Source organism: Chiloscyllium plagiosum, unplaced genomic scaffold (genome assembly GCF_037043375.1).
Source record: "Chiloscyllium plagiosum isolate Xiang-an unplaced genomic scaffold, Cpla_swu_hap1 HiC_scaffold_24, whole genome shotgun sequence".
Lineage (NCBI taxonomy): Eukaryota > Metazoa > Chordata > Chondrichthyes > Orectolobiformes > Hemiscylliidae > Chiloscyllium > Chiloscyllium plagiosum.
In genome coordinates this window covers 31,990,793-32,017,188 of record NW_028270162.1, presented here as the reverse complement: position 1 = coordinate 32,017,188, position 26,396 = coordinate 31,990,793, and the positions used below count along the sequence as shown (strand labels likewise).

The 26,396-nt window shown below is 37.2% G+C and overlaps 1 protein-coding gene across 1 annotated transcript; it reads left to right on the top strand.

The window, feature by feature from the left end:
* The first annotated feature begins 312 nt into the window (after positions 1-312).
* vps33a (VPS33A core subunit of CORVET and HOPS complexes) lies at positions 313-25,364 on the top strand. Its single transcript, XM_043715764.2, has 13 exons — positions 313-429; positions 2,362-2,427; positions 2,939-3,066; positions 3,932-4,121; positions 8,014-8,130; positions 9,409-9,583; positions 13,388-13,581; positions 15,695-15,821; positions 16,166-16,233; positions 16,916-17,053; positions 21,672-21,809; positions 22,864-23,032; positions 24,243-25,364. Exons 1-13 carry the CDS (start codon positions 313-315, stop codon positions 24,434-24,436), a joined length of 1,821 nt encoding a protein of 606 aa, XP_043571699.2. The 3' UTR covers positions 24,437-25,364.
* Positions 25,365-26,396: the final 1,032 nt, after the last annotated feature.

The window sequence follows — 26,396 nt, the reverse complement described above, 5'->3', positions numbered from 1 at the left end:
TCTCTTGGCTGACTGAATTGTGCTTGCCTTGGGGAAGGGGTCATTTGTGACTCAAATTACTCTGGAATGGAACCCGAACTAGTCCTCAATTTCAAATAGTGTTTCCGCAAAAAGCAAGGCTGTTGATTTGATATTTTATGCGCATTCCCTGTGTGTTAAACAGCAAGAGACCGTTATTTAATTATTGGTAAACTGAATGAAAAGCAATGAGACCCCAGTATAAGAGCAGCAGCTGCAGCAGGGACGGGACCTCACTCCCAGGGACGGATGATGGACAGTTCAGGTCACGTGGGGCGGTGCACGCCGCGTCACATGACCCGGCTCAAGATGGCGGCGCACCTCAGTTACGGCAGAGTGGTTCTCAACAACCTGCGGGAGGCGGCGCGCAAGGAGCTGCGCGAATTTCTGGATAAATGTGAAGGCAGCAAGGTCTGCGGCGGGGATGGTGGATTTAAAAGGGCGCGGTGGTTGTGAGAATAGCCCGAGTCCTGAAAAGTCGGTGCTCCTGACCCACCCACTTCTGGGGGACAGGGCGACCCTTCCCAAAATTAAACCTCCAGCAGGAGAGTATCTCCCCAGGTCCATCTCAACCCCCGGGGGGGGAAGCAGAAGAACCCTTCCCATATTAACTGCTCTAGGGCAAGGTGGCCCTTCCCGAAATTAATTCCCCAAAACCTTGGGGGAGAGAATACCTTACCCCCCACCTATCTCAGCCCCTAAAATCTCTAGGGCAGGTGGACCTGTTGCAATATTCAAACCTCGATCCAGCTCGTATTAACCACGCTGCCCAGTGGCAGGGGGACTTGTTCCAATATTGCTACCTAAAAGCCTAGGGGGAGAGAAGGTGTTTTAACCCCAAACATTTGCAGGAGGGTGACCTTGTTTCTATGAGTCTTGAAGGCAGATGACCCTTTCCGCATCAACCCCTGGTTCGCTGAATATAACACTTAAGCTTTCCAAGCCTGAAGATTCCTTACATTTTTATTCGAAAGTGTGAGCAAAGTAACATGGTTTAATACTTAGTATTGCAAAATTTCTCTTTTCCATTGTGACACTTAATTAATCACAATCAATCTTTATTGAATATCAGAACTCCATGTTAACTTTGTCCTTTTTGTAGTTAAAAGTCTAATGTAATAATGCTTTTTGTCTGATTTAATATTACTTTCAACAAATGATATGATGCCTCTTTGTTCAGACAGTAATTATTTTTCTATAACTGCAAGTTAGAATTCTTTTAAATAGTTCGGAACATAAAGGAGCTAAATAATGAATGACATGCCAACTCCTTAACATGTGTCTTTGCCTTTCTGTTTGTTGAATTGTCTAACAGTACTTTTAAAAACAAAAATTATAGTATTTCTTGCTGCAAGCTTCCAAAAAGTAGCTTGATAATGAAGTATATTGGAACATGGTACAATATGGTATTTTGTGGTAATCTGAAAATAGCTGAAAATGTGTTGCTGGAAAAGCGCAGTAGGTCAGGCAGCACCCAAGGAGCAGGAGAATCGACGTTTCATGAAGAAGGGCTCATTCCCGAAATGTCGATTCTCCTGCTCCTTGGATGCTGCCTGATCTGCACATTTTCAGCACTGATCTCCAGCATCTGCAGTCCTCACTTTCTCCTAGTAATCTGAAAATACACTTGTTTCCTCATGCTTATCATCTTTTAACTAGAAATAGTTTTTGTGAAAATTATGTGTAAACTTTAGAGTTTCCTTTTTTTTGCTGTCTTTACTTAGACTGAAAAACTGTTCTTTGTGTTTTGAATTGTATCAGATGCTCTACTGTGCAAAGAAGTACAAGAACTCAACATTTTTCTCCTGATTTGAGAGGTGTACTGTTAAAAATATTTTTGGTACTTCATAATTTTAAACTGAGGCTAATTCAGTGTCCTTTTAAGGAAAGAATCCTGCTGTCTTCACCTGATCTGGCCTATATCTCAGCTGAAAATGTGTTGCTGGAAAAGCGCAGCAGGTCAGGCAGCATCCAAGGAACAGGAGAATCGACGTTTTGGGCATAAGCCCTTCTTCAGACTAGTACCACACCATTATGGTTAACTTTTCAATGTTCTTTCAAAATAATCGAGAAAGGCACTTGGTTTTATTTTTCAAACCACTGTGCATGGGCAATATATGTCAATCTTGCTGTCAGAGTCCATATTCTGAAAATTACACTTTTAAAAATAACAATGAGGTTTAAGTTTTAAATGCCTGTTTTCTCTATTTCCTGAGTTACTGATAGCTGGATATTATTGGACGCGGATGATCTCTATACTCCAAGTGCAGGTACAACACCTTGTTGAGATTCCTGGACTTTGTGACTTTCTGGCACATGATTTGCTGTCTGCTTCTCTCACAGGCAATAGTTTGGGATGAGTATCTTACTGGACCATTTGGACTGATTGCACAGTATTCACTATTAAAGGTAAATGACTGCTTGTTTGTTTGCTAAGTTTTGGACAATTTGAATGATCAGTATTGATAATTTTATTTCTTAGAATAAAATATTCTTTACATTTTTCTTGACTTACCTTCCAAAAAAAAATATTATAGAGGTAGCTGGTTGAGATTGGAAATTAACCCCTCTTCACTCTATAATGTAAATTTTTACATAGGTAACATTTCTGTAAAATGGACAATTTAGGAATATTCAGCATTGCAGGAACTTATTTTGAAACAAGAATTTCAGCAGATTGTGTTTTGCTATGAAGACAACATGTTTGAGTAATTCCAAAAATCTGTTTGTTTGGGTGTGCAATATTTCCTCTTTTTAAAAATTCAAGATTTTTATTAGAATAATATTCATCTCTGAGCAAACTTATTTGCAGGTTTTTAAGAATTAGCCTGGTTTCCCCAAGTTAATTTATGTAGCTTTTTCTCTTCAATCTTGAGGATAATGATACTTACAGTAATAGTAATGTTTAACAATCTTTTAGGAACATGAAGTTGATAAAATGTTTACCCTGAAGGAAGGGCATATACCTCCAGCTGAAGTCAAAAACATAATTTTCTTTGTGAGGCCTAGACTGGAACTAATGGACATTATTGCTGATAATATTCGTTGGTATGTGATCTTCACTTTTAAGCTGATTTTTTAAATTTAGAATTTTTCATTTTGTTTCTCTATCAGTTGATGTAAGATGTTACAATGAAGACACTGCTCCAGATTGGTGGTCTGATCTCTATGTAGCCACAGACACATGTTTAAACTATTTTGATTGTTTCCAGTCAGATGGGTTAACAATTAACTCTACGAGCTAGTCATTTCAGTCAAAGTGTTTGGTTACATAAAGATATCAACAGACAAATGCATCCTGGCTGCTTTTCAATCGATGCATTGTGCACCTGTTAAAAAAATACTGCATCTAAAAGAAAAAAATATGTTTCTGTCCTTTATCAAACTGAATACTTCAGTCAGTTGTTGGAACTGCTGGCCTATGAACTTCTTCCATTACTGGAAAAATAACCTCCATGTCTGGTTTAAATACTGGTATAAAAATAATTAAATTGTTGTTACTAATGCTGCTGTAACTGAATGACCATCTCTTAATTTCGAACTGAATATGCAAAGTTTTAGGGTAGTCACTCTCTCAGTGATTGTAAAGAGAGTAAGAGCTGAACTCATTTGCTTTGTTTTGAAAGATATTTGCACATATGTTTTGAGATAATATTAGATTGTTTTGACTATGTAAACCCAATGATACAAATACTGTATTTCCCCAACCATTTTGATTTGAGACTGGGTAAAACACCTCTAGGTTTAATTAATCATTTTTTAAGATAACTAGCAAAGCATAATCACTTGCCACAGGAAAATAAGAATATGAAACCAGAGTTGTAGAAGTGGGGCTTGAAATTCAGCGTAGTTTGGCTCTGAATGGTGTGAATTATTATCCGGATGCATTCATTCTTAATTTCTTTTATTTTAGTGAGCACAAGCATCATGGTCCACCCAGAGATTTCCATATTCTGTTCCTGCCACGTCGAAGTCTCCTTTGTGAACAGAGATTAAAAGAACAAGGACTATTGGTCCACTTCACCCATATAGAGGAGTACAGCCTGGATTTAATTCCATTTGACAGTGATCTAATGTCCATGGAAGCTGAAAGTGCATTTAGGGTAATTGGTTAACATCATATTTCCATTGCAGTCTCTCAGATTTTACCTTAAGTATTGCATAAACTTATCTCTCTCGAAGTGAACTTGTTGCAATTTAGACTTTTTGTATTGTTTACCTGACTGGATAAACCAGTTATATTTTCCACAGTGTATTCTGAATGGCTTCTGATTGCATTACATGTAGTAATATGTGCAGTCTGTACAGTGGTCATTGCTAATGTGTTCAGTTGTGATGCCCATCAGGATAAAATTTAGCACTTGAACCTTATGTACAAATCAGATGTTAAAGATCCAGATTTTGCAGTTAGTGCTGAAACCGGGTTATTTGCCACTGGCTGTATTCTGACAAATAGTCTGTTGAATGCAATGTGATTTCAACTTCTTGCTGCAACATGGTTCCCCCCAGTTGAGACAACCAGCAAGGTATGTTCTGAGGTAAAGCTGTGCCCCCGAATGACTTTGAGCTGAAAAACGTTCCCTTCAGGTCATTCTTCAGCTCAGAGCAAGAGCATATTATGATTTTAAATAATTTTAAACAGTTTCAAACTTTTAAATACTTCCTCAAACTTTCAATGCCTCTGGGATCATCTTTGAGATATTGCTTTGCTCTTGAATAATAGTTCTGGATCCTCATTGAATCCTGTAACTAGAAATACATAGAATAATGAGAGGAAAGAATGAAGTGTTTTTGTTTTAAAAAAAAAACATATACATACAAGTGCAGATGCTGCAAATCAGAAACAAAAACAGAAATTCAGTTCTGAAGAAGGGTCAGTGGACCCAAAGTGCAAAGTTTGCTTTCTCTCCACAAATGTTGCCACACCTCCTGTTCCTCCCAACAATTTCTGTTTTTAATTCTGTGAAATAAATTTCTGCAAACTATCTTCCCCATTTCCCCCAGCAAAAGTTGCTTCTGGCAAGAGGACAGTACCCTGCTACCCTATCAATTCCCCAGTATTTAAATGTTTAGTTTAGGTTGCATTAACAATTCTAAAGAAACAATAAAGCGCTGAATGCACGTACTAACTTATGGCATTCTGCTGACACTGTTTGCTAGGTGCTCATTACATTGAGCTCTCTCCCCTGCTTAGCTGATTCTTCTCATGTGCCATGCCTTTCTGAACTTAAAGGGAGAAAGCTTTGAGAAATACGTGCAAATTGTAACTTGTCAGTAAAACTACCACTTTTTGAGTGATTATGAATACTTTGTAGGAATAATCAGAAAATGGAATAAATATATGTTCTGTGAATTCATATCAAAAAAGTACTGAACTTAGCATAATTTTTACACCATACTCAACCATGTTGGTTTCAAATGTGAATTCAAATCATGATTGCCAAGTTATTTGCATGAAATACAAACTTGAAAGCTATAGGCAAATAAAGTATTGATATTCAGTACATTTGTCATTCTTAACTAGCAGTCAGACAAAAATAAAGCCATTCTTAAAGAACAGTATACTTTTTTAAAGCATTGAAGCATATTTAAACATCAAAAAGTTTAAAATTTCAGATATCAAACCATCCATAGCTAATGTGGCAATGATGTTCCATTTAAAACAGGACAGCTGGTTTCTCAGAAGCCATTTTGCATTTTCAGTTCCCCAAAAGAAAATATGCTGCTTTAGATATACAACTATGGAAACTTTCTACTCAGTTTAACAAATAACTATGAAGAATAATTCAAAGAGCTATATATATAATCTGAAGAATTTGCATTTGCTGAACCTGAATGGTCACATGACTCACACCTATTTGAGAATAAGGCATACAATATACCAAACATGGTACAATAGTGTAGTATGCATTGCAAATGATCAAAATGCACATTATCGGATATCTGAGACAGTGTGAGAACATTAGGCTCGTAGGGAAAGCTCTCTGGCAGATCTCAAAAATAGAAAGATTACAAATGTTGTACTTGTTTTCTGAAAGTGGTACAATCTTGGTGGTACAATAAGAATTATAAATCCAAAATTTTTGTTTTTTATATGTATTTGAGGATCTGGTGAAGGTTGCAGATCCTTCTCGCTTTCAAAGTTTGCACTGGATTTTTCTTGTAGCAATTAATTTTGTAATTTGTTCTTTGAATACTCCCATAATCTATCCAAGGCTTCCATTTTTATAATTTATTGTGTCTTTGTAGTATTTTCTTCAGTTGTCACTTTTTTTTTACACAGCAACTAGATGATTGGATTGTAATTTGTAACTAACTGGAGCTTTATTGACAGTACTTCTTAACAGTGCTGAGGGCCAGCTGTTATAATAACTACTCTTGCTGAAGTGTGATAAAGTTGCAATTAGGTTTAGCTGCCTTTTGACTAATTTTTTTCTAGTCAAGCTATTCAGAGATATTATTACATGTCGCAGGAGCAGGTGGGATTTAAACCCAGGCCTTCTGATTTATGGGTAGTGACACTACCACTCCTGTGCTACAAAAGGGCCCTCGCTGCTTTTTTAAAGTTGCCTTTTGAGAGTTTATGGAATTTCTAATATCTCTAATGTTATCCCTTTGTTAAAACTAAAGGTAACATACCTGATTGAATAACCTGCTGACACTGTTCACATATCCATGAATAAATAGTTAGGGTGAGTTGTCAGAAGTTCTGAAGAAGGATCACCGGATCTGAAATGTTAATTTTGATTTCTTGTCACAGATGCTGCCAGACCTGCTAAGCTTTTCCAGCAACTTCTGTTTTTGTGTCAGAAGACCTATTGTCCTTGCATGATTATTTGCATAAGGCATCACTACTTTAGGGGGAAGTGGAAAGGGAAAAACTATACTTTTATTTTGGCTTTTTTTTGTGGGGGGGTGAGGTGGGGTGCAAAGTGGAGAAATCTAGTGTCACAAAGCTGTTTTTTTTATATAAAAGCTGTTCCTCTTCTCAAGGATACTGTGTCCTTGTTTTTTTTTTTCAGAGGGGTAATAACCACTCTGTACCAAATCAGACTAATTGGAACAGAGTTTAAAGGGTATTGAGAGGCCTTTTTGTTTATATGTAAACAGATGAGACTTCAAACCAAGTGGTCATGTTTTATAAGTAACCTGTATAATGAAAGGGGAGTGGTCAGCTCCCTAGCTGAGCAGTTCAGTCCAGAACTAGTTGGAGTTCAGCAGTGGACTGTATGAACAGGCTCTGTCTTTCTGCCCTTCTAACTTCAACCTGTAAGCATCCGTTCCATTTTTTTAAACTGTGTTTAAAGGGGTTTGCTTATTGAGACTGTTGTGTATATTCGTAACAGCATAATTAGGTCTAGTTTGGAGAGGCTGAGTTCAGTAGGGGTTCTTTATTCTGTTCTTTGTTTCATTGTGTAAATTTGTGAATAAATTTCTGCTGTTTTAAAACCTAGTAGTCAACCTAGCACTTACCAAAACAAATTGCAAAGTTATGGTTTGGGTTGCCTGCTCAAGAATGTTTTGAGCGGTCTGGTCTAGTCCATAAGACTAGACACTAGCTAGAGTTGGTACGTATTGCTCCTGGACCACTACTTCTGACGGTATTCTAAGATCTGCTATGATCCATTAATAAACAGGAATATGTACTACATCTATTTTTGAGCTGTGTTGACAGTTATGGTGTTCTGGTTCAAAATCTACCATAGGTGGATTCCTAGCTTTCCTTATGAGCCCAATGTTCTCACCGTCTTACATATCTGATAATGTGCATTTTGATCATTTGCAATGCATACTACACTATTGTACCATGTTTGGTCTCTTGGTACATTTACGAATACTGTAGGGCCACTTATTTTAATATTTAAAAACTAAGTTTATAGTACTTCCAGGAGCCCAGTGAAACAGGTGGGCTCATACACAAATAACTCATCTGATTTATTATTAAGAGCCTTGTTTTACAAAAAGAAATTAAAGTTTTGTTGTATTTGCAAATAGGAGTGTTACCTAGAAAATGACCAGACCATCTTATTCAGTGTTGCCAAAGGACTGATGACTCTGCAAGCTTTGTATGGAACCATCCCACAGATATTTGGGAAAGGTGAATGTGCACGGGTATGTTCAAACTTTCTCCACATTGCTTATGAATTATGTTCTTCAATGTTGAGAATATAATTTCAGGACGATGACAAAAAAAACATGAAATCATCCGAACACCTGTCATAGATGAGTGATTTTATCTACTTTCAAAAATATCTCTTCCCCCCCGCCCCCCCCCCACACACAAACCTTCCTAAACTGGAGGTGGTCTGTTATTTGAAGCTTGCCCAATCTCTTGGAGTTGGTGTTTAATCAAGTCCTTTTTCCATACCTATTGCTGTTGCTGATTTGAAAGCTGCTGCCATTGGCTGTCCATTTTGAAATTTCTCTTTACATAGAAAAATACAGCGCAGTACAGGCCCTTTGGCCCTCGATGTTGCGCTGATCCAAGCCCACCTAACCTACACTAGCCCACTATCCTCCATATGCCTATCCAATGCCCGTTTAAATGCCCATAAAGAGGGAGAGTCCACCACTGCTACTGGCAGGGCATTCCATGAACTCACGACTCGCTGAGTAAAGAATCTACCCCTAACATCTGTCCTATACCTACCACCCCTTAATTTAAAACTATGCCCCCTCGTAATAGCTGACTCCATACGTGGAAAAAGGTTCTCACGGTCAACCCTATCTAAACCCCTAATCATCTTGTACACCCTTATCAAGTCACCCCTAACCTTTTCTCCAATGAAAACAGCCCCAAGTGCCTCAGTCTTTCCTCATACAATCTTCCTACCATACCAGGCAACATCCTGGTAAACCTCCTCTGCACCCGTTCCAGTGCCTCCACATCCTTCCTATAGTATGGCGACCAAAACTGCACACAATACTCCAGATGTGGCCGCACCAGAGTCTTATACAACTGCAACATGACCTCAGGGCTCCGGAACTCAATTCCTCTACCAATAAAAGCCAGTACGCCATATGCCTTCATTACCGCACTATTTACCTGGGTGGCAACTTTCAGAGATCTGTGTACATGGACACCAAGATCCCTCTGCTCATCCACACTACCAAGGATCTGACCATAAGCCCAGTACCCCATCTTTTTGTTACTCTTACCAAAGTGAATCACCTCACACTTACCTACATTGAACTCCATTTGCCAGCTCTGCAACTTATCTATATCCCGCTGTAACCTGACACATCCTTCCTCACTGTCAACAACTCCACCGACTCTTTGTTGTCATTTTGGAGATAAATATGGTACAAATGGATGGCAGTATGCTGGGGTGTCTGTTGAGGAATGAAGGTGTAATTTGAAGTTTTGAAACCCTGATTGTTTCTCCACAGCTTGTGGCAAATATGATGCTAAGAATGAAGAGGGAATTTGCTGGGACTCAGAACCAGATCTTACCTGTCTTCGATAAACTCTTGTTACTTGATCGAAATGTTGACTTGTTAACGCCCCTGGCAACACAACTGACTTACGAAGGACTTATTGATGAAATATATGAAATTCAAAATAGTAAGTTCTTAAATAAAACTGCAAATGCTCCTGCACTTATTGTTCATGGCCAATTAAATATTTCATTCCTCGGCTGTTGCAAGAGATTTAACAGAAAATAGAACATAAAGTATTTGGACTCTTAAGTGTGTGAGAATTCTTGCATGCATTTTGTATCCTTCATAGACACTAAATTTCTGAAGATTGTGTTGAAATTCGCTTATTGTATCCTTTTTGTACTGAGCAATTTGGAAATCTATAACTGGCAATTGGTATTTATGGAACATAAAATTCCAAGAGTTGCTAGTTGGCACCTTTCAGTTTTGCTCAACACTGGAGAAGGATCTTATTGCAAAGCTTTCAATACATCACTTCAAACAGTTTGGGGGAATCACTGAAGAGCGGTTCAAAAGATAGTTGTAGAAAAAGAGAAATGCTGCTGGGAAAACTGAATTACACTTGTTTGTGGAGGGGACTCTTTGAGGAGTTAGAGTAGTTGGCTGGTTCTGCGCTGTTACTCAGGAAGAGATCTAAGGAACTGGTATGTAGCTGTGTGTCCAAGTCAGGACTCCAGTCCTGAGGAGCTGAGAAAGTATAAAGGTCACAGGCTGTGGTACAGAAGAAGCAGTGAGGGAGTTGGAAGAAGTCGATGAGCATTACAGCTGAGGAGAGGGCTGCTGAAATGCCCACAGACAGTATTTGCTGTATGTCGCTGATCAAGATTGGAGCTTGAGCATGAAGAGCTGGAGTTATGTTTGTGAATGTATACTGGTGGACAGTTTGTGTCCAAGGGAGCTTAGACCCATTGAATGATTAGATTAGATTACATTACATTACAATGTGGAAACAGGCCCTTCGGCCCAACAAGTCCACACCAACCCGCCTAAGCGCAACCCACCCATACCCCTACATTTACCCCTTACCTAACACTACAGGCAATTTAGCATGGCCAATTCACCTGACTTGCACATCTTTGGACTGTGGGAAGAAACCGGAGCACCCGGAGGAAACCCACGCAGACACGGGGAGAACGTGCAAACGTTACACACAGTCAGTCGCGTGAGGCAGGAATTGAACCCGGGTCTCCGGCGCTGTGAGGCAGCAGTGCTAACCACTGTCCCACCGTGCTGCCCACAAATGACCAGAACAGAAGCTGTTGCAGGCAGTCTGTAACAGAGCAGCCCTTGAGAAGAGATTTCAAAGCCATACTGGCAAAAGTGAAGAGTTGTGAGCTTTTGAAGTTTCATGAGAGTTGATGACCAACCACATCATTGACTATTTTAGGAATTGCTAAGAAATCTGTAGGGATCTGTTCTGATTGTATTAGTTATTTGATGTGTGCTGTCGGGTGTTCAATCTGTTCCCCATGGTTACCACATGTTAATTCTGGATGTTAGAAGAAAGTTATCCATGTGTGAAGGTTGTACTACTGTTCTAATAGCAACATTTTTTATTTTTTTTCAAAACCATGGAATTTTGTGGCTTTAGTAAGTCCCCTGAATCTGTGAATTTAAAAATAAGTTACTAGTCCCCAGTAAGTCATAACTTAAATTTAGCAATCTGGTCTAGGATCATAACAAATTTTAGCCATAGGGGTGCAAGTTATTTAATTTCATTGTCACTATTTAATTAAACTTCATTGAACCTCTAGAATCTTGCAAGTCCATATTCTGGTTGAAGATCTCCTGTTGATTCTGGGATAAATTCACTATAGTGTTGCTGAACCAAACAGACCAGCAATGTCCCAGATTCAGTTATTGGTACTAAGTTAGCTTGTCACATCTAGTGGCAGCAAAGATACAATGAATCTTCGTATCTCCAGATCAACAAGGGTTCCTGCTCATTCCAGTGAGTTGAGCGATATCGCAAGTGACGTGTGGATGACAGTATCAGTTTCAACTGCAATATTTCCTCCCATGATGCTGATGCTCACTGTTTAAACTCTCATAATGAATGACCACAGTCAAGTTACAGGAATTGATAATTTTTACAAGCACCCCTACTACTTCCTCCCTTGCCTTACTCTACGTATCCAGCCCTGAAGATTTATCAGCTTTTAAACACCACCGCAACCACTCTCAATCAACCTTGGCAATAGTCCCAACAATCCACTGATACTCAGTTAGTAAGGCTTTGGGCTTCAAGAAATCAGAAATCCATGCATTCAAACAGCAGAAAATCTCTGTTTTCTCTCCACAGATTTTGTCAGAGCAGAGGTGTTTCTCCAGCATTTTGATTTTATTTCAGATCTCCAGCATACTTAGTTCTTTTAATTTATTCCTGAAATAAATACATTTTTAAAAATACTTCCAGTAGAATACTTTGACTATCCAAGTGCTGTGTATAATTCAAATTAAGAAACCTCCGAAGAGAAAGTAGTGAGATTTGGAGCTTCTCGAGTTTCTGTGACCATTCTGATCCATGGATGAAAGTAAGCTATTTAAAGAAGATAATCACTTAAGTGCATCATGTCTCCAGTAAAGCACAATAAATTCAACTATTGATTGTAAATAGCTACAACTGTTCAAAGATGAGACATTTTCCAGTAGCTTGTTTGCTGTGTTAGGTGCAAGATGACATGTTTAGTCAATGAGGCAAAAGCCTGTTCTCGACAAGCAATTAAACAAATTATTAACTCCCATCAACACTTTTACCCTTAACTATGTCCTTGAATGATCTTTGTTGAGTCTCAGGGATGGAATGCAGGATAGCACTGACAAATTCTGCTCAAATGAAAATATCCAGTTATGTAATTATTGCCCACTTTGTCTTGCCTGATGGAAAATGTCTAGATTTGATTTTCAAATGTAAAAGCTAACCTATTAAAAACAGAAATGGTTGTATCAATGTGACATGATCTGGTCCTTTTGTTTTATATAATATCATTATGTGAAAATCTGTTTTATCAAAATATAATTAATGCTTTTTTAAAAAGATTTATTGGTTAAAATGGATATAACTTCATAGATATGTTCAGAAATGTACAACATCAACTTGCATTTTGTATAACATTTTTGCTGTTGTAAAACATTTCACACCAGACTACATAAGCATATATGAGGACTATTGATTAAAGCTGTGGTCAGAAGAGAAGGTTGTAAGGAGATTCGTAGAGAGGTTTAAAATGGGAAATCTAGATCTTAGGGCCTAGACAACTGAAGGGACATCTGCTGTTGGCAAAGTGATTACGGGCATGTGCAAAATGCCAGAAGTAGAGGAGTGCAAAGATCTTGGAGGCTTGTAGGATTGGAGGGGACTACACAAAGAGTAAAGAGTGAGGCCATAGACTTTTAATGTTCTTAAATTCATCTCAAACATGGATGAGAATTTTAAAGTTGTCCCAGACTGGTATTTACATTGGATTAACAAGCATGTGAGATGATATGTGATTGATCTTGGTGCAAAGTAGGAGATGCATAGTGAAGAGTTGAGCTCCAGTTAATGTAGAGTGGAAAATAGGCTGGTTAAGCAAGTATTGGAATAGTCATCATTAGAGTTTGAAAAGGCATTGATGAATGTCCCAGTATAGTATATTGATCAAAGCAATTCAGAAAATGTTGGGAGATGGAAATGATGTTATTGTTGAAAGCTCATCCAATCATTCGATTTGACAAGAGGCTCAAACCGTCTGGTTCAGCATCTCCTACTGCAATCCTTCCTATCTATTGCTTCTTGAGTAGTTTGAGAGTCCTTGCTTTGCACTCTTCCCATCCTTACTCTAACCCAACTTAGTTGTCTTTTGGAAATGCGGTGGAATTGCACTTGACAGAGCTGTGTCATTTTCATGCTGTTTAGGTTTGTGTTTGTAATCATTCTGTTTTCCAGCACATGTAAAGCTGCCTCCTGAGAAATTTGCACCTAAGAAGCAAAATGAAAGTGGCCGAGATCTTTCCAATGAACCTAAGAAGCTACAGTTAAACTCTGCTGAAGAACTGTATGCAGAAATCAGGGACAAAAACTTCAATGCAGTTGGTTCAGTTCTGAGCAAAAAGGCCAAGTTCATATCTGCTGCATTTGAGGTAATTCTTTCTTCAGTCTGACATTGACTGTCCATTCAGGTGTATAGATTGTGTTTCCAAAAGAGTTAGGTGAAACATATATCTCTGCAGGTCAAAACAGTCAGCTTGATTGGCTACAAATCTGATTTGCAATGTAGAGTGATACTGACAGTGTGTGTGTTAAATCCACACACTAGCTGAAGTTATCATGAAGGACACTCCTTCTCAGCCTCTCCCCAAGTGGTGACCCTCAGATTAAACCACGGCTGGTCAACCCTCTCTGTGATAAGAGAGCAGCCCAAGGCCTGTTAAGGCTATGGCGTTTTTATCTTTTCTAATCAATGAGGTCTCTTCTGGTACAGTTCTGGTTGCCCTTTTGTTGGAAGGATATTATTAAACTGGAGAATATTCAAAAAAGATTTACCAGGGTGTTGCTGAAATGGAGGGTTGAAGTTATAAAAATAGGCTGGGACTTTTTTCCACTGCAACACAGGATGTTGAGGGGTGATCTTTATAGAGGTTTAAAATTCATGAGGGACATAGATAATGTGATGAACAAAGGCCTTTTCCCTGAGGTGGGAGAGTTCAAAACTAGGGGCATATTTTTAAGGTGAGCGGAGAAAAATTTAAAAAGGACATGAGGGGAAATACACAGTAGTTCATGTGTGGAATGAACTGCCAGAGGAAATGGTTGATCCAGGTACAACTACCACTGTCACACAGCTACCTATGAAGGAGCAGTGCTCCAACAGCTTGTACTTCCAAATAAACCTGTTGGACTATAACCTGGTGTTGTGTGATTTTTAACTTTCACATTTTAAAAGACATTTGGAGAAGTACATGAATTAGAAATATTTGGAGGGTATGTGGGCCAAGCATAGGCAAGTGGGACTAGTTCCATTTGGGAACATATTGGCATGGAATGGTTGGACTGAAGAGTCTGTTTCCATGCAGTCTGACTCTAAAACTGGAAAAGAATATGACAATTCAGCTGACCCTTTTTATAGTTAAAATTTTGAAACTTGCCTGTACAAAAATCGATTTATTCACAAGCTTTTCAAGAACTTTGGTTTGTTAATTGGCAATGAATTATATATCTTCGGGGAGAAAGTGAGGACTGCAGATGCTGGAGATCAGAGCTGAAAATGTGTTGCTGGAAAAGCGTAGCAGGTCAGGCAGCATCCAAGGAGCAGGAGAATCGACGTTTCGGGTATAAGCCAATTATATATGTTGTATACTGTTTGCATGTGTATGGAAAGAATGTACTCCTATGTATATTTCAATTAAGTACCATTATATCTGATTTTAAATGAATATTGAATGTAGCACCAGGAACTGAAAAAAAAAAATCATTACATTTCTAACACCAGAAGTTACACCTTCACATTTTCTAAGTGTTCATTAACACCTCCATGTTCAGACTTGCCCAATCTCTTCAATCTACCAGTGTTTCCATTGTGAAAACAGTCCACTAGATGCGTTAGACTTAAAATTCATAAAGGAGCTAATATTGCAATTGATTCTAAAAAGAAGAACATGGTATAATTTTTAGTCTGCAATTGATCATTTAAGTAGATTAGAAGTATTATGCCTCGTTTGTACAATATCAGGAATCATGAGATACAGCCAGGAGCTATTACAAAGGCTACCAATACCCCTCTGATTTGACTCTGCTACAAATCAGAAATCAGGACAAATCTGTGAGCTGTGGACAGATTTTCTGTACCCGTAAAATCAAACTATCTGACTGTTCAAAGCCTAGTAGAAATTGTTGCTAATGTTAATTGGTAAAGTTTTGTCAATACCTTCATTACTGGGACAGAGCCAAATGTCATCCAGGAACTCAATTATTTTCTAATACAGTAACTTTTGATCTAATACCTGCTTTTAAGGTGGTAAACCTGGACAGGCAAAGTCACCCAAGATAGGTGATCTTAAATGATTATTACATTAGTGACACAGGCACACACAAGGAAGAGGTAGCTTTTTTGGAAGGAATGGTGTGGTCTGAGGAAAACGATAAATACAAGAATAGAGGAAGTCTGTTTTAGAATAATAGAGATGTTTGTTTTCATTTGAAATAGTTGTCTCAAAATTGGTTCATAATTGTTAAAACCAGAATCATTTCTTGCAGGAAAGACATAATGCAAAAACTGTAGGTGAAATCAAACAGTTTGTGTCCCAGCTTCCACACATGCAAGCAGCAAGAACTTCACTAGCTAATCATACATCTATTGCTGAACTCATCAAAGACATTACAGGTAAAGCTCTGAAATATTTGATTATATAAATATATAATATACTAATTCCTCATCTGCTTTTGCTTCTAGACAGCAATGGTTTGAGAGTATGAAAAATGGGAACAGGAATAGGCTGTGCAGCCACTCAATCCTGTTGTGCCATTCAGTGGGATCGTGGTTGGTTTTCAACTTCAACCACTTATTCCCAAAGAATCCCTTTTCTCTCCTGATTTCCTTAGATCCTTGAACTTATCAATTTCATTCTTAAGTATAACAGTTTTGAAAAATCAAACAAATAAACTAAATTATAAATTCGCCTTGCTGAAAGTAGGTGTCTTTTAATTGCTGTAATTGTTTATGTTCAGCATCAGAAACATTCTTTGACAAGCTGACTGTGGAACAAGAATTTATGTCTGGGATTGATACTGACAAGGTAATAACAAAACCATAGTTTGTTCTTTTTGAAATTATTTACACTTTTTTTTTATTTGCATCAAATAGCTGTATTAGCCAGTTGCCATTACGTTTATTTTTAAAATTTAAATCTATACCTAATTGTAATGAAGAGAAGGTGATGGCCTAGTGGTATTATCGTCGGACTGTTAATCCAGTGACCCAAGCAACGTTCTGGGGACCTAGATTCCAATCCCATTATGGTAAGAAATGTCACCCTCATCCTGGGATTGAATTAAGAAAAAGTCCTTAACCGTTCATGCTTTTAGTTCGTGTATCTACTAGAAGAAATTCTATTCTATTTAAAACACAGTAAACGTTTTTGATGTTTTGAGACGTTTAGCACTGAATTAATTTAAATACATTATTAATAAAGCTTGCAGAGATTTATCTGAATTATATGTTGGGTGGGTAAAATTTAGTTTCATTTTGATTTGTAGGTAGCCAGCAAGGTATTTATATTTTAAATATATATGGACTCTGATGATATTGTAATGCTGTTAAATTGTGAGACTTCAGTGAGTATTTGTTTAGAAAAAGTGAAACTAATTGCATTTCTTTACCTTCTAGCCAACTGACAATCAACTAGTCTGATAATCATAGTTGACTTGCGTTTACATAAGTGGAACTGCCTCAAATACGTGTTGCTTTTCTGTCCACAGGTTAACAGTTACATTGAAGATTCCATTGCTCAAAAAGAACCTCTGATAAATATTCTGCGACTTGTTTGTATGCAGTCAGTGTGTAATAATGGCCTGAAACAGAAAGTCCTAGACTATTACAAGAGAGAGATTTTGCAGGTTGGACAAAAGTAATTAATTTACAATTGTAGTTTGTTTAGGTAAAGTCTGCTGAAATTTCAGAGCCACTTGATTTCATTCACAGTCTAATTGAATTTTAAAAATTTATTTTTAAATTTATTTAAGGCACATGTGATAACTCAGATGTTTTGCAAATCAAAATTGCATGTTGGACTGAAAGTAAAAGTTCTCAAGTTATAAATAAGTTTAATTTGATTTGCCATAAATGGATGCTAGTACAGTAACAATTGCAATGCTTAGTAAGTTGCTAAGTTCGCCAATGTATTCAATCATTAAAATTATGGGCTTCTTTGAAAACTCACAGCTTTTTAGGCTCACAACAACAAGGCAGTTTACTTTGTTGACCCATGCTTCCAAGGTCCAAAGCTTTGAAAACTCATTTATTAACCTGATGGTTTGGTGTGTTACAGGACAAATTGAGAGTTTCAGATTGGGACAATCCATAAGATAGGATACCATGCTATTCTGATCATTCTCTTGGGTGGAACAAAACCATATATTGATGAGTCAAAACTTTCAGGCAGTGCTTAATTTAAGTACTGTAAAATGTATGTATTTTGCTTCAGCATAAAGTTGCATTTACAGCACTTAACCTGGAAAACAATTTGCTGTAACCAAAATTACAACACATCTGGAATTACATAAGTCTTGTAATAACATTGCAAGACTAATTAAATCAGTTCTTTGTCTTCAACAAATGCTGTCTCTCCACTGTGCTGTGAAACTAAATGATGAAACAAGTAAACCAAAGACGTATGAAAAGTTGCTGATCCAGAGACCTTCAGAATAAAGACAGATCTCTCACAATACATAAGCATCTTCAACAGCTCAGTAATCTCAATTAATTATTTCTGTCACCACAGTTAGATTGGAGATGAAAATCAACTTGACTTTACTACATTAGCTTGAAGATACAGTCTATGCAATTATTTTGGTCTGAGAAGTCTACACTCTTTGCAAAACATTTATGCATCAAAAAGCCATCGGATGTCTTGCAGGCTAAAGAATTTCTGTGTTGTTGATTAATGCCATAGGAATTACAGATGGATTATAGATTGTCACTTAGTTCATAGAAGGAGTAGGGGATAAATCTAGAATTATTTTTGTTTCTAAAAATGCAGAGAAATGGAGCAATTAATCCAACTACTCATCTTCTAACGGATCCCTGGGCAAAGACATTTGTCTCTTTTGCTGTCTTGGTTTTATTAGTAACTGAATTTTACTTATGGTCTTCCATTTGTGGAAGAATACAAATTTCAAAGCATTCTCTCCACATGGAGTCGTACAGTGTGGAAACAGACCTGTTGGTCCAACTTGTCCATGCAGACCATAATCCCAAACTAAACTAGCCCCAACTATCTTGGCGCATATCCCTCCAAATAGTTTGTATTCATATATTTGCATAAAAATCTTTTAAACATTATAACTATATCTTTGATCAATGGTCTTTTTTCACCTAAAAGAAAGAGCTCGAGTCTGTAAAGTTATAACTTCTCAGTTGGGTGCCACACTTTTTAAAAATTCTCTTTCTCTTTCACCAGTGCTTTTATAAATTATTTTAAATAAAATATATTGTATCAGTGAATAAACTGAGGCTACTCTGGCATTTTCGGTAGATAATTCCTGATTTTCTGAAGTTGAGTCCTTGGGTTGCTCCAAATTATTCTAGATGTGGAAACATTGCACAAACTAATTAAGTCAGCCATTGATATCACCCCTTTCTTTGAAATGATGACTGATTCCATATTATTTGTGTTCACTATAATGTATCAACTTTGGGTTTTGTTGTCAAAAGCTGAATGATCTAAAATCATCCTGTCAGGTGGATATCAGCATACTCCATAAAGCAAGAGAGAAAAACATAATCTTAATTTGAAAGAATGTAGTTACATTTCTCAACCACCTTCTTCACATTTCCCATGCATAATTTGCACAAATACGTTTTTGTAGCCAGTGTGAGAAACAAAGCTCACTCACTTCAATAATTTCAGTCCGAGACAAAAATCTGAATCAGTAGTGTCATTTATTTTACACTTGCAAGTGGGTGTGATGTCACAAGGCAGGGACAAAACACACACCGAATTCGACAAACGCTCGATATTTATATAATTTGGCTTCTTTTGTTTTACATTGCTCTTCCCCTATCTACATCCTCCAGTTCCCTAAGACTGGCCCCAGTATTCCTGTTTATCCGGTCTTGTCTGTGACAAAATGCTTACTCTGACCTCACAAGGCCGTTTGACCTCATCCCATCCTTTGCTTACCATTATCTACTCCCTCCATCTGCGCTGCCCCTCACAGTATCTTATCACTAAGCCCTTTTACTTGGGGTTTGTTCCTGTGTCTCTGTACAAGTGGGAAACCTACTGTTTATACAGGCCTCTCTTCACAGCATTTTATCTAGTGCCTGTATTTCTACCATTGTTTTGCAATCACGTTTCATGCTGGCATACCATTTTAACTGATTATATATTTCCTCCACATAGTTTCCATTCTTGTTGACTCAGCTCTTAGCTGAAACAATTACACACTGATGTGAGTTCATTTACTCTGTATCAAAACTTATAATTGCAGAAATAACATTAATTTATCTATATCCCACACCAGAAACTTGTGTAGAGTCTGTCTGGCTGGTTTAGTGATGATAATTACTTTCTCAAATTCACCCATGCTTTTCAGTCTTTCATGCTTTCCTTTAAATATGATAATGACAGCCGATGACTCAGCAGCACTGTTCCTGATTTTGCATTTAAAACGAACTTAGCAAGTCTGAGACTTGCTTGGTGATGTTGCCAAAATTAGCTGTGATAGGAATGATTCTCAAGGTCCACTCATTTTCTGCTGACACCTTGCTTCCACCAAAATCTGGCCTTAAACAATCTTTAAGACCTTCCTCTGGGGTTTCCATGACTAGGCTTGACCTTCACCTTAATATGCCATTGCTGAGTAATAGGAGCAGCACTAGCTGCAACAAAGGACAGCGAGATCACATTTAAAGAGGATGTAGTACATATTATACTATCACTTCCTTTTTTTACTCCTCCCACTTCTCCCCACCCACACCATGATGATGAAATGTACAAATCCAAAGAGGATCTGACTAAGAAAATGTGTACAACTGCACTCCAAAGGGGCAACAAGACATGATGATTGGAAGTGCTGCTCTTTGGCAATGAAGTTTTAAACTCTGCTTTTTTTTATGATTTGTTCAATGTTAGATGAATGAACCAGGCTACAATACAGTCATGTTATTTCTAATAGTAAGAGACTGAATGATTCTGTAAACTCCTTGCCTTTCCTCTCAAAGGATTAGAGTTGCTTTTAAATAACTCCACTAGCTAGTCAGTTGTGGATGGGGGAGGGGGGTTGTGGGAGTTGGTTAGCTTAGTCAACTTTGTGATGTTGAGTGATACCAATAGTGCGGGTTCAATTCCAGTACTGGCTAAGGTTACCATGAAGATCCAGCCTTCTCAACCTCACCAGCACTCACCTCGGGTTAAACTCCCCACTGGTCATATGTCTCCAATGAGAGAACAGCAGTATGGTCCTCTGAAACTATGTCAACTTTATCCTGTTATGGGTGCACTGTGTTGCGTAATATTTCCTATAAGAATGGGAGGAAAGCTAGAATTTGAATGTGAGAGAGACAGGGTATAGGAGAACTGAAGTAAGAATTGTGACAATTTTCAAGTGGAGGAAGGAGTTTTAGGATCCTGCTTACTTGTAATTTGTATTAAAGGAGCTGTCTAATTGTAATGCAAGATACCAAGTGTCAAAGGTACTTATGGGCAATAAATGCTGGTCAGGTGGGTGGTGCCCACATTCCTTTGAAGATAATAAAAGGCACACTCCCTTCACCCTGAGCCTGACATTGCCAAAGCAGTACTGAATTGTAAAGCATTAGCTGGATTTATTTGTCTTTTTAACAGTGTATACCAATATACTTTTTTTTAAAAAAAAAAAGCAGTGACTGTTGAATGTTACTTGCCTGTTGATGAAATCATTGAACTTGGTTTTCTGATCTGTATCCCTTACAGTTAAGGGGGTTTACCAATGCAAAACAGTGCTGTGCTCATGCAGCTGTCATAAATGCTATTTCTGGCAGTTTATTATTTCTGTGGTTTTGTTTCCTCCTGGAAATCCTCAAAGGTTGGAGTCTCTAAAAGTGTTTATGATTTCTCTATCCCTGTATTCCAGGCCACCGTGTATTTTATGTGTGTGTTAGGCCCAATGGTTTCTCCTGCAGACATTAATGAAAAATATAAGAGTGAAAATAACCGCAGGTCAGTGAGTGATCCAAGCACTATTTAATTTATCTGTTGTACTGCTGCTGCATTCTTTCAGCCAGAATTTCTTTAATAATAGGCTGTAGTCAAATTTTCATGTACCCCAGCAGACAGCACTGTTTATGCCACCATTGAATGCACATCACTTTCCACCAACCTGACAGAGACACTGCAAGAGAAATCATTGATATGTAGCAAGTAGAGTTTTGGGATATAAACATTTGGGAGTTTGTAGTTTTGATTCAAACAAAAGGACATTAATTTTCTCTTGGTTTCTTTCCATTACTAATGTGTTGTGTTTTCTAATTTAGACATATGGTTATGAGCACATTTTAACCCTGAATAATCTAGAAAAGGCTGGTTTATTGAAACCTCAGACTAGCACCAGGAATAATTATCCAACTATAAGAAAAACTCTGCGCCTTTGGATGGATGACATCAATGAACAGGTTCGTTGTTTGAATCCTCCTTTGTGAATGACAAATGTTAACTTCAAATGGGTTTGAAAATAAGAATTTTAACATTAATATACTGCTTTGTTTTGAATAAATTGAAATTACTCCTACTATAATATTGATGAAGGATATGTCCTTTTATTTTTCACAACATTCTTTGTATCTGAATGAGTCTATAGAGGAAACTCCCCAGATCATATGCATGGAAATGAGATTACTTCATGAGACAAATCAACATGTAAAATTCTGACATACTGCGCTTTCATGTGAAACATTCAACAGCTTTTTGTTTCATTCTTAATAAAGAGGCCTGTCTTTATCAAATAAACGCATCTGTACTAGCAGAATTATTGGTGTACGTTTGCAACATACTTCCTGTAGGCAGTAGATACTTGGTGAGTTATAATACTACTTCCCATTGTTGGTTTCTCTCCACCTTTTTTTACTCCAGACTTCGCTTGAATTGCTTAAGCTCATCAGGAGCATCAGAATGGAAATAGAGAATTGTATATCTTTCATGGTATAAAGTTCTGTAGTGTTATCAGTGAATGACAGATTTATATAATGGTCTGAGAACTGGTGATGTTTCTGGAAGTAGTGATAGTTATTGCTTAATTGTCCTATGACCTGATAATATTCAATAAAGCCTGCAAATATTTACTGGAAATTGAGGTTTCTGACATATGTGGGATCTATTCTTATTGCCAGTTCCCTCATCTTAGTTTTGTTTTTGATTGTTGCAACCAAGGTTAATAGACTTGAGCTGGCTTCTTAAATAGGAATACATTGTTTTCAACTGATAACCCAAGAAGAGTCAAGCACGCTTTTACAGGTGTTTTTGTTTTCCAGTTTCCTTGTTGGCTAAGTGTTTGATCAAACAATCATGGTTATGTTCAATTGAAATCATTTAATATAATATAACAATGTAGTTACATTATTTGAAAATTGTCTAACAGTATAAAATCAAATATATTTTCATGCCTGAGTTTAAAGTTCTTTAAAATGCTCATTAAAAGGTATGATGTAATTTTAAGTTTTAATATTCCAGAATCCCAATGATATATCTTACGTGTACAGTGGTTATGCCCCTCTAAGTGTGCGGTTAACACAGTTGCTAGCTCGTCCTGGGTGGAGGAGCATTGAAGAAGTCTTAAAGATGTTGCCAGGACCTCATTTTGAAGAAAGACAGCAACTGCCTTCTGGATTGCACAAAAAACGTAAGCTTGCAATAAGTTCTTGTTTCAATAACTTCTCTAACCCAAGTGTCCCCAAGACAATTAAGAACTATCAAACAAAGTATATCACTGAGCCACCCAGGCAAATTTTAGGCAAAAAGACAAGCTTATGAACCCAGGGCTTTGAAAACTGAAGATAAGCCATCAATCATGAAGCTAAAATAAGTGATGCTCAGGAAGCTGAAAAATGGAGCATTAAAGATATCTAGGAGAATCAGGTGTTTGAAGCAGATTAGAGATCAGGTGGAAGAATTTGTAAACAAGGGACAACTGCATATTATGACTTTTCTAGCTAACTGTTTTAGTACATTCAAAACTAATGTGTTGCTTTACCAAATTACATTGATAAACAGGTTTTGATGAGGGCAGAGGACTCGGTGTGAGTAAGGATGTGGCCAGCAAAACATTGAATGACCTCCGAGTTTACAGAGAGGAGAAACTAGGAGGCCAGCAGGAATGCATCAGAATAGTTAAGTCTAGAGGTAACTAAGGTATTAAAGAAGGGGAGGAAATTTTGAAATAGTTTATTAATATTATGATTGAAATATTTTTGGGGTGTGCTTAAACTTCACTGCTAAGAAGCTTTTTTTAAAATTTCACATTGATAAAGAACAGGTCTGGATAGTTGTGTGTAGTGGTCGATACTGCCACAGAAATAATGAGATTTTCTGGTGCTTGCAGCTGCCAGAAGGCTGTTTCAGAAATAGATTTATCATACCAATCTATAATCACAACATAAATACACAAACATTTCTCCTTTCACATTTCAGGAATATGCAGTCCAATTCAGGGAAGTGAAAGTACTAAAACAGTTATCTAGAAAAGTCAAAATATGCAGTTGTCCCTTTCTCCGTTCACTGTATCTTCCAACACTGTGCACAAACTATGGTTCTAGAAATAAACTACAATAATAGTTTTATTGCAGCAACTCACTCCTTTCTTGCGAAAACATTCACTAAGTATACAAAGGAAAGAATTTCAAAAATGGTATGTTCTACCATGTGGTTTTGTTCTTAGGAAGTAAATTTTCCATTCTAATTTTGAATAATTCCTTTGTGGGTGCAAAAGCAAGTGGGAAGTCATTATCTGAAATCTGCTTGGAAGACTAGCCTAAGAAACTAATGAAGAATGAAATATATATTGTTCAAAAAGCTGCTGAGCTAATCTGTGTCTTTTCTCTCCTGATCGTTAGGTCAACAGGGAGAGAACAGAGTTACTCTGGTGTTCTTTCTTGGAGGTGTCACTTATGCTGAAATTGCTGCGCTTAGATTCTTATCTCAGATGGAAGAAGGAGGTACAGAATATATTATAGCGACTACAAAACTGATAAATGGAAAAAGCTGGATTAAATCTATGATGGACAAGTTAGAGCCATCTCTATTCTGAAAAGACAATGTAATGGACAATATTCGTCAAGATGAGGATTTTTAAAATACAACAAACAACAGAAGCTTGCATGCTATCTAAGAGTTAATGCAAAGTACTCAGAGATGCCCAGGTCCTGCCTGGTGCCCAGGTGTGTTTGGAAAATATGATACTGCTGTAATATGTTTCAGTTGAGAAACTAAATTGAGCACAGCATGGGGCACGAAACAAACTTCAAATGTGGCCTTGGTCAATATTCAGCTGCACTGGCGCTTCTGAGCCATGTTTTCATTCCTTAGGTGGAGTAGTACGTGAAACCAGAACGCTTAGGTATTCATTGTACTTTAGGAGTCACATGACAACTGCCTGAAACAAGTTTCTATGTTGGCAGAATTTGATCATTTGTGCCACTGAATGGATTTAACTTGCATGCAGACTTTGCACATATCTGCATTTTGGTGTACTCTGAAATCTGAAATGATTTCTTAACACTAGAATATGTAATGTATGGTTATAGTACATGCAAGGTCAATGTGCATAATATATCCTATGAAGAACTCAAGTGCTTAGTCCAACAGTGTAGGAACTTAGAACAAGAGAGGAAGTGTCAACAAATGTGCATTATTTGTGCTTGCTCACAAAATATTATGCTTTTGAAGCTTTGTTATACTGGTAGAGTTCATGATTGAAATTTCATTAATCTCCTGCTCTGATCTCTGTTGCCACATCTAAAAGAATATTAAAGCTTTGTTATCCTGTGAGGGCAAAACTAAATCTTAAAACTCTGGCCTTTTCAGTTTTACTTGTGATATACTGGTCTGTTTATTGAATGGTTTGCATAGTTTCAGGAAAAATTGTATCATATCAATATTCCATATTCTGTATATGTGAAATGTGTCAAAATTGTACCATTTTTATTTAAATACAATCATTGGGCTTTATACTCTTATATTGCTGTAAATCAGTTCAGAACATTTTGTCTATACGACAGAAAAACAACAATTGTTTGGGAAGTTTAAATCCCATGTGAAATATGTTCCTTTGTTCAGAGAACAGTCAGCAAAATACATGCAGTGATTTCTCCCATTCAAATACTGTTCCTCAATAAGGAGGAATGAACAATAATATTTTGAGTAATATGAATGAAGTAACTTACATTATGGGCTGGTATGTGTGATAGATCAGATGAAACCCCCTCAAAATATATTAAGAAGATAGCCCAGACCCCAATTTTTTTTTAAAAAGTGTGTTGTGGTTCCAGATGCAATTTGGTTGGTTAAACTACTCGCTTTATTTTACGCAAAACTCACTTTATTTTATACTACAGTTAAAATAGACAAAATAAAAATAAAATGGCTTATATGTAACTATAGAAATACTTAAAATAATAATATATTAACTACTTTATAATTCACTGTTCCAAGATAGTAACATTCCATATACACACTTTCTTAACAAAGACAAATTCAGTAAAATGGATTGTCTCATATGTAATTCTAGCAGCAGGAAGAGAACCCCAGCTTTTGGCTGTGACAGAGAGAGGAAAAAGAGCTTCCACATCCAGCTTTAAACCCCAGAAATCACTGCTTCAGATCTAAAACTAAAACTCCTAGTTTTGTGGGAACTTGACCCTACCCATTGTGAACCACTTATTTCCTCATGGATGTGTAAATAATTGGGTCCTGGTAATGTGTCACCTTTAAGTTTTTTTTTTGTACTGTTTCTCTTTGAATAATAGTTAACAGCTCAATAGTTCCGAAGTACACCACCTCTGAAAATTGAACAACACTTATTTAGTGTCTCTGTTATTCATTGAAGTTTGCTTCACTCATTCACAGACCATTGCTAATTATTTTTTGGTTTGGACCTTTTTTTTTAAACTCTGGTTTAGCCCTACAAAGTTAAAATGTGCATTTGGGGTGCACTTCTCACAACAAATTTAAAATAAAAATTATTAAACCTTGCCATGAGTGACAGTGCG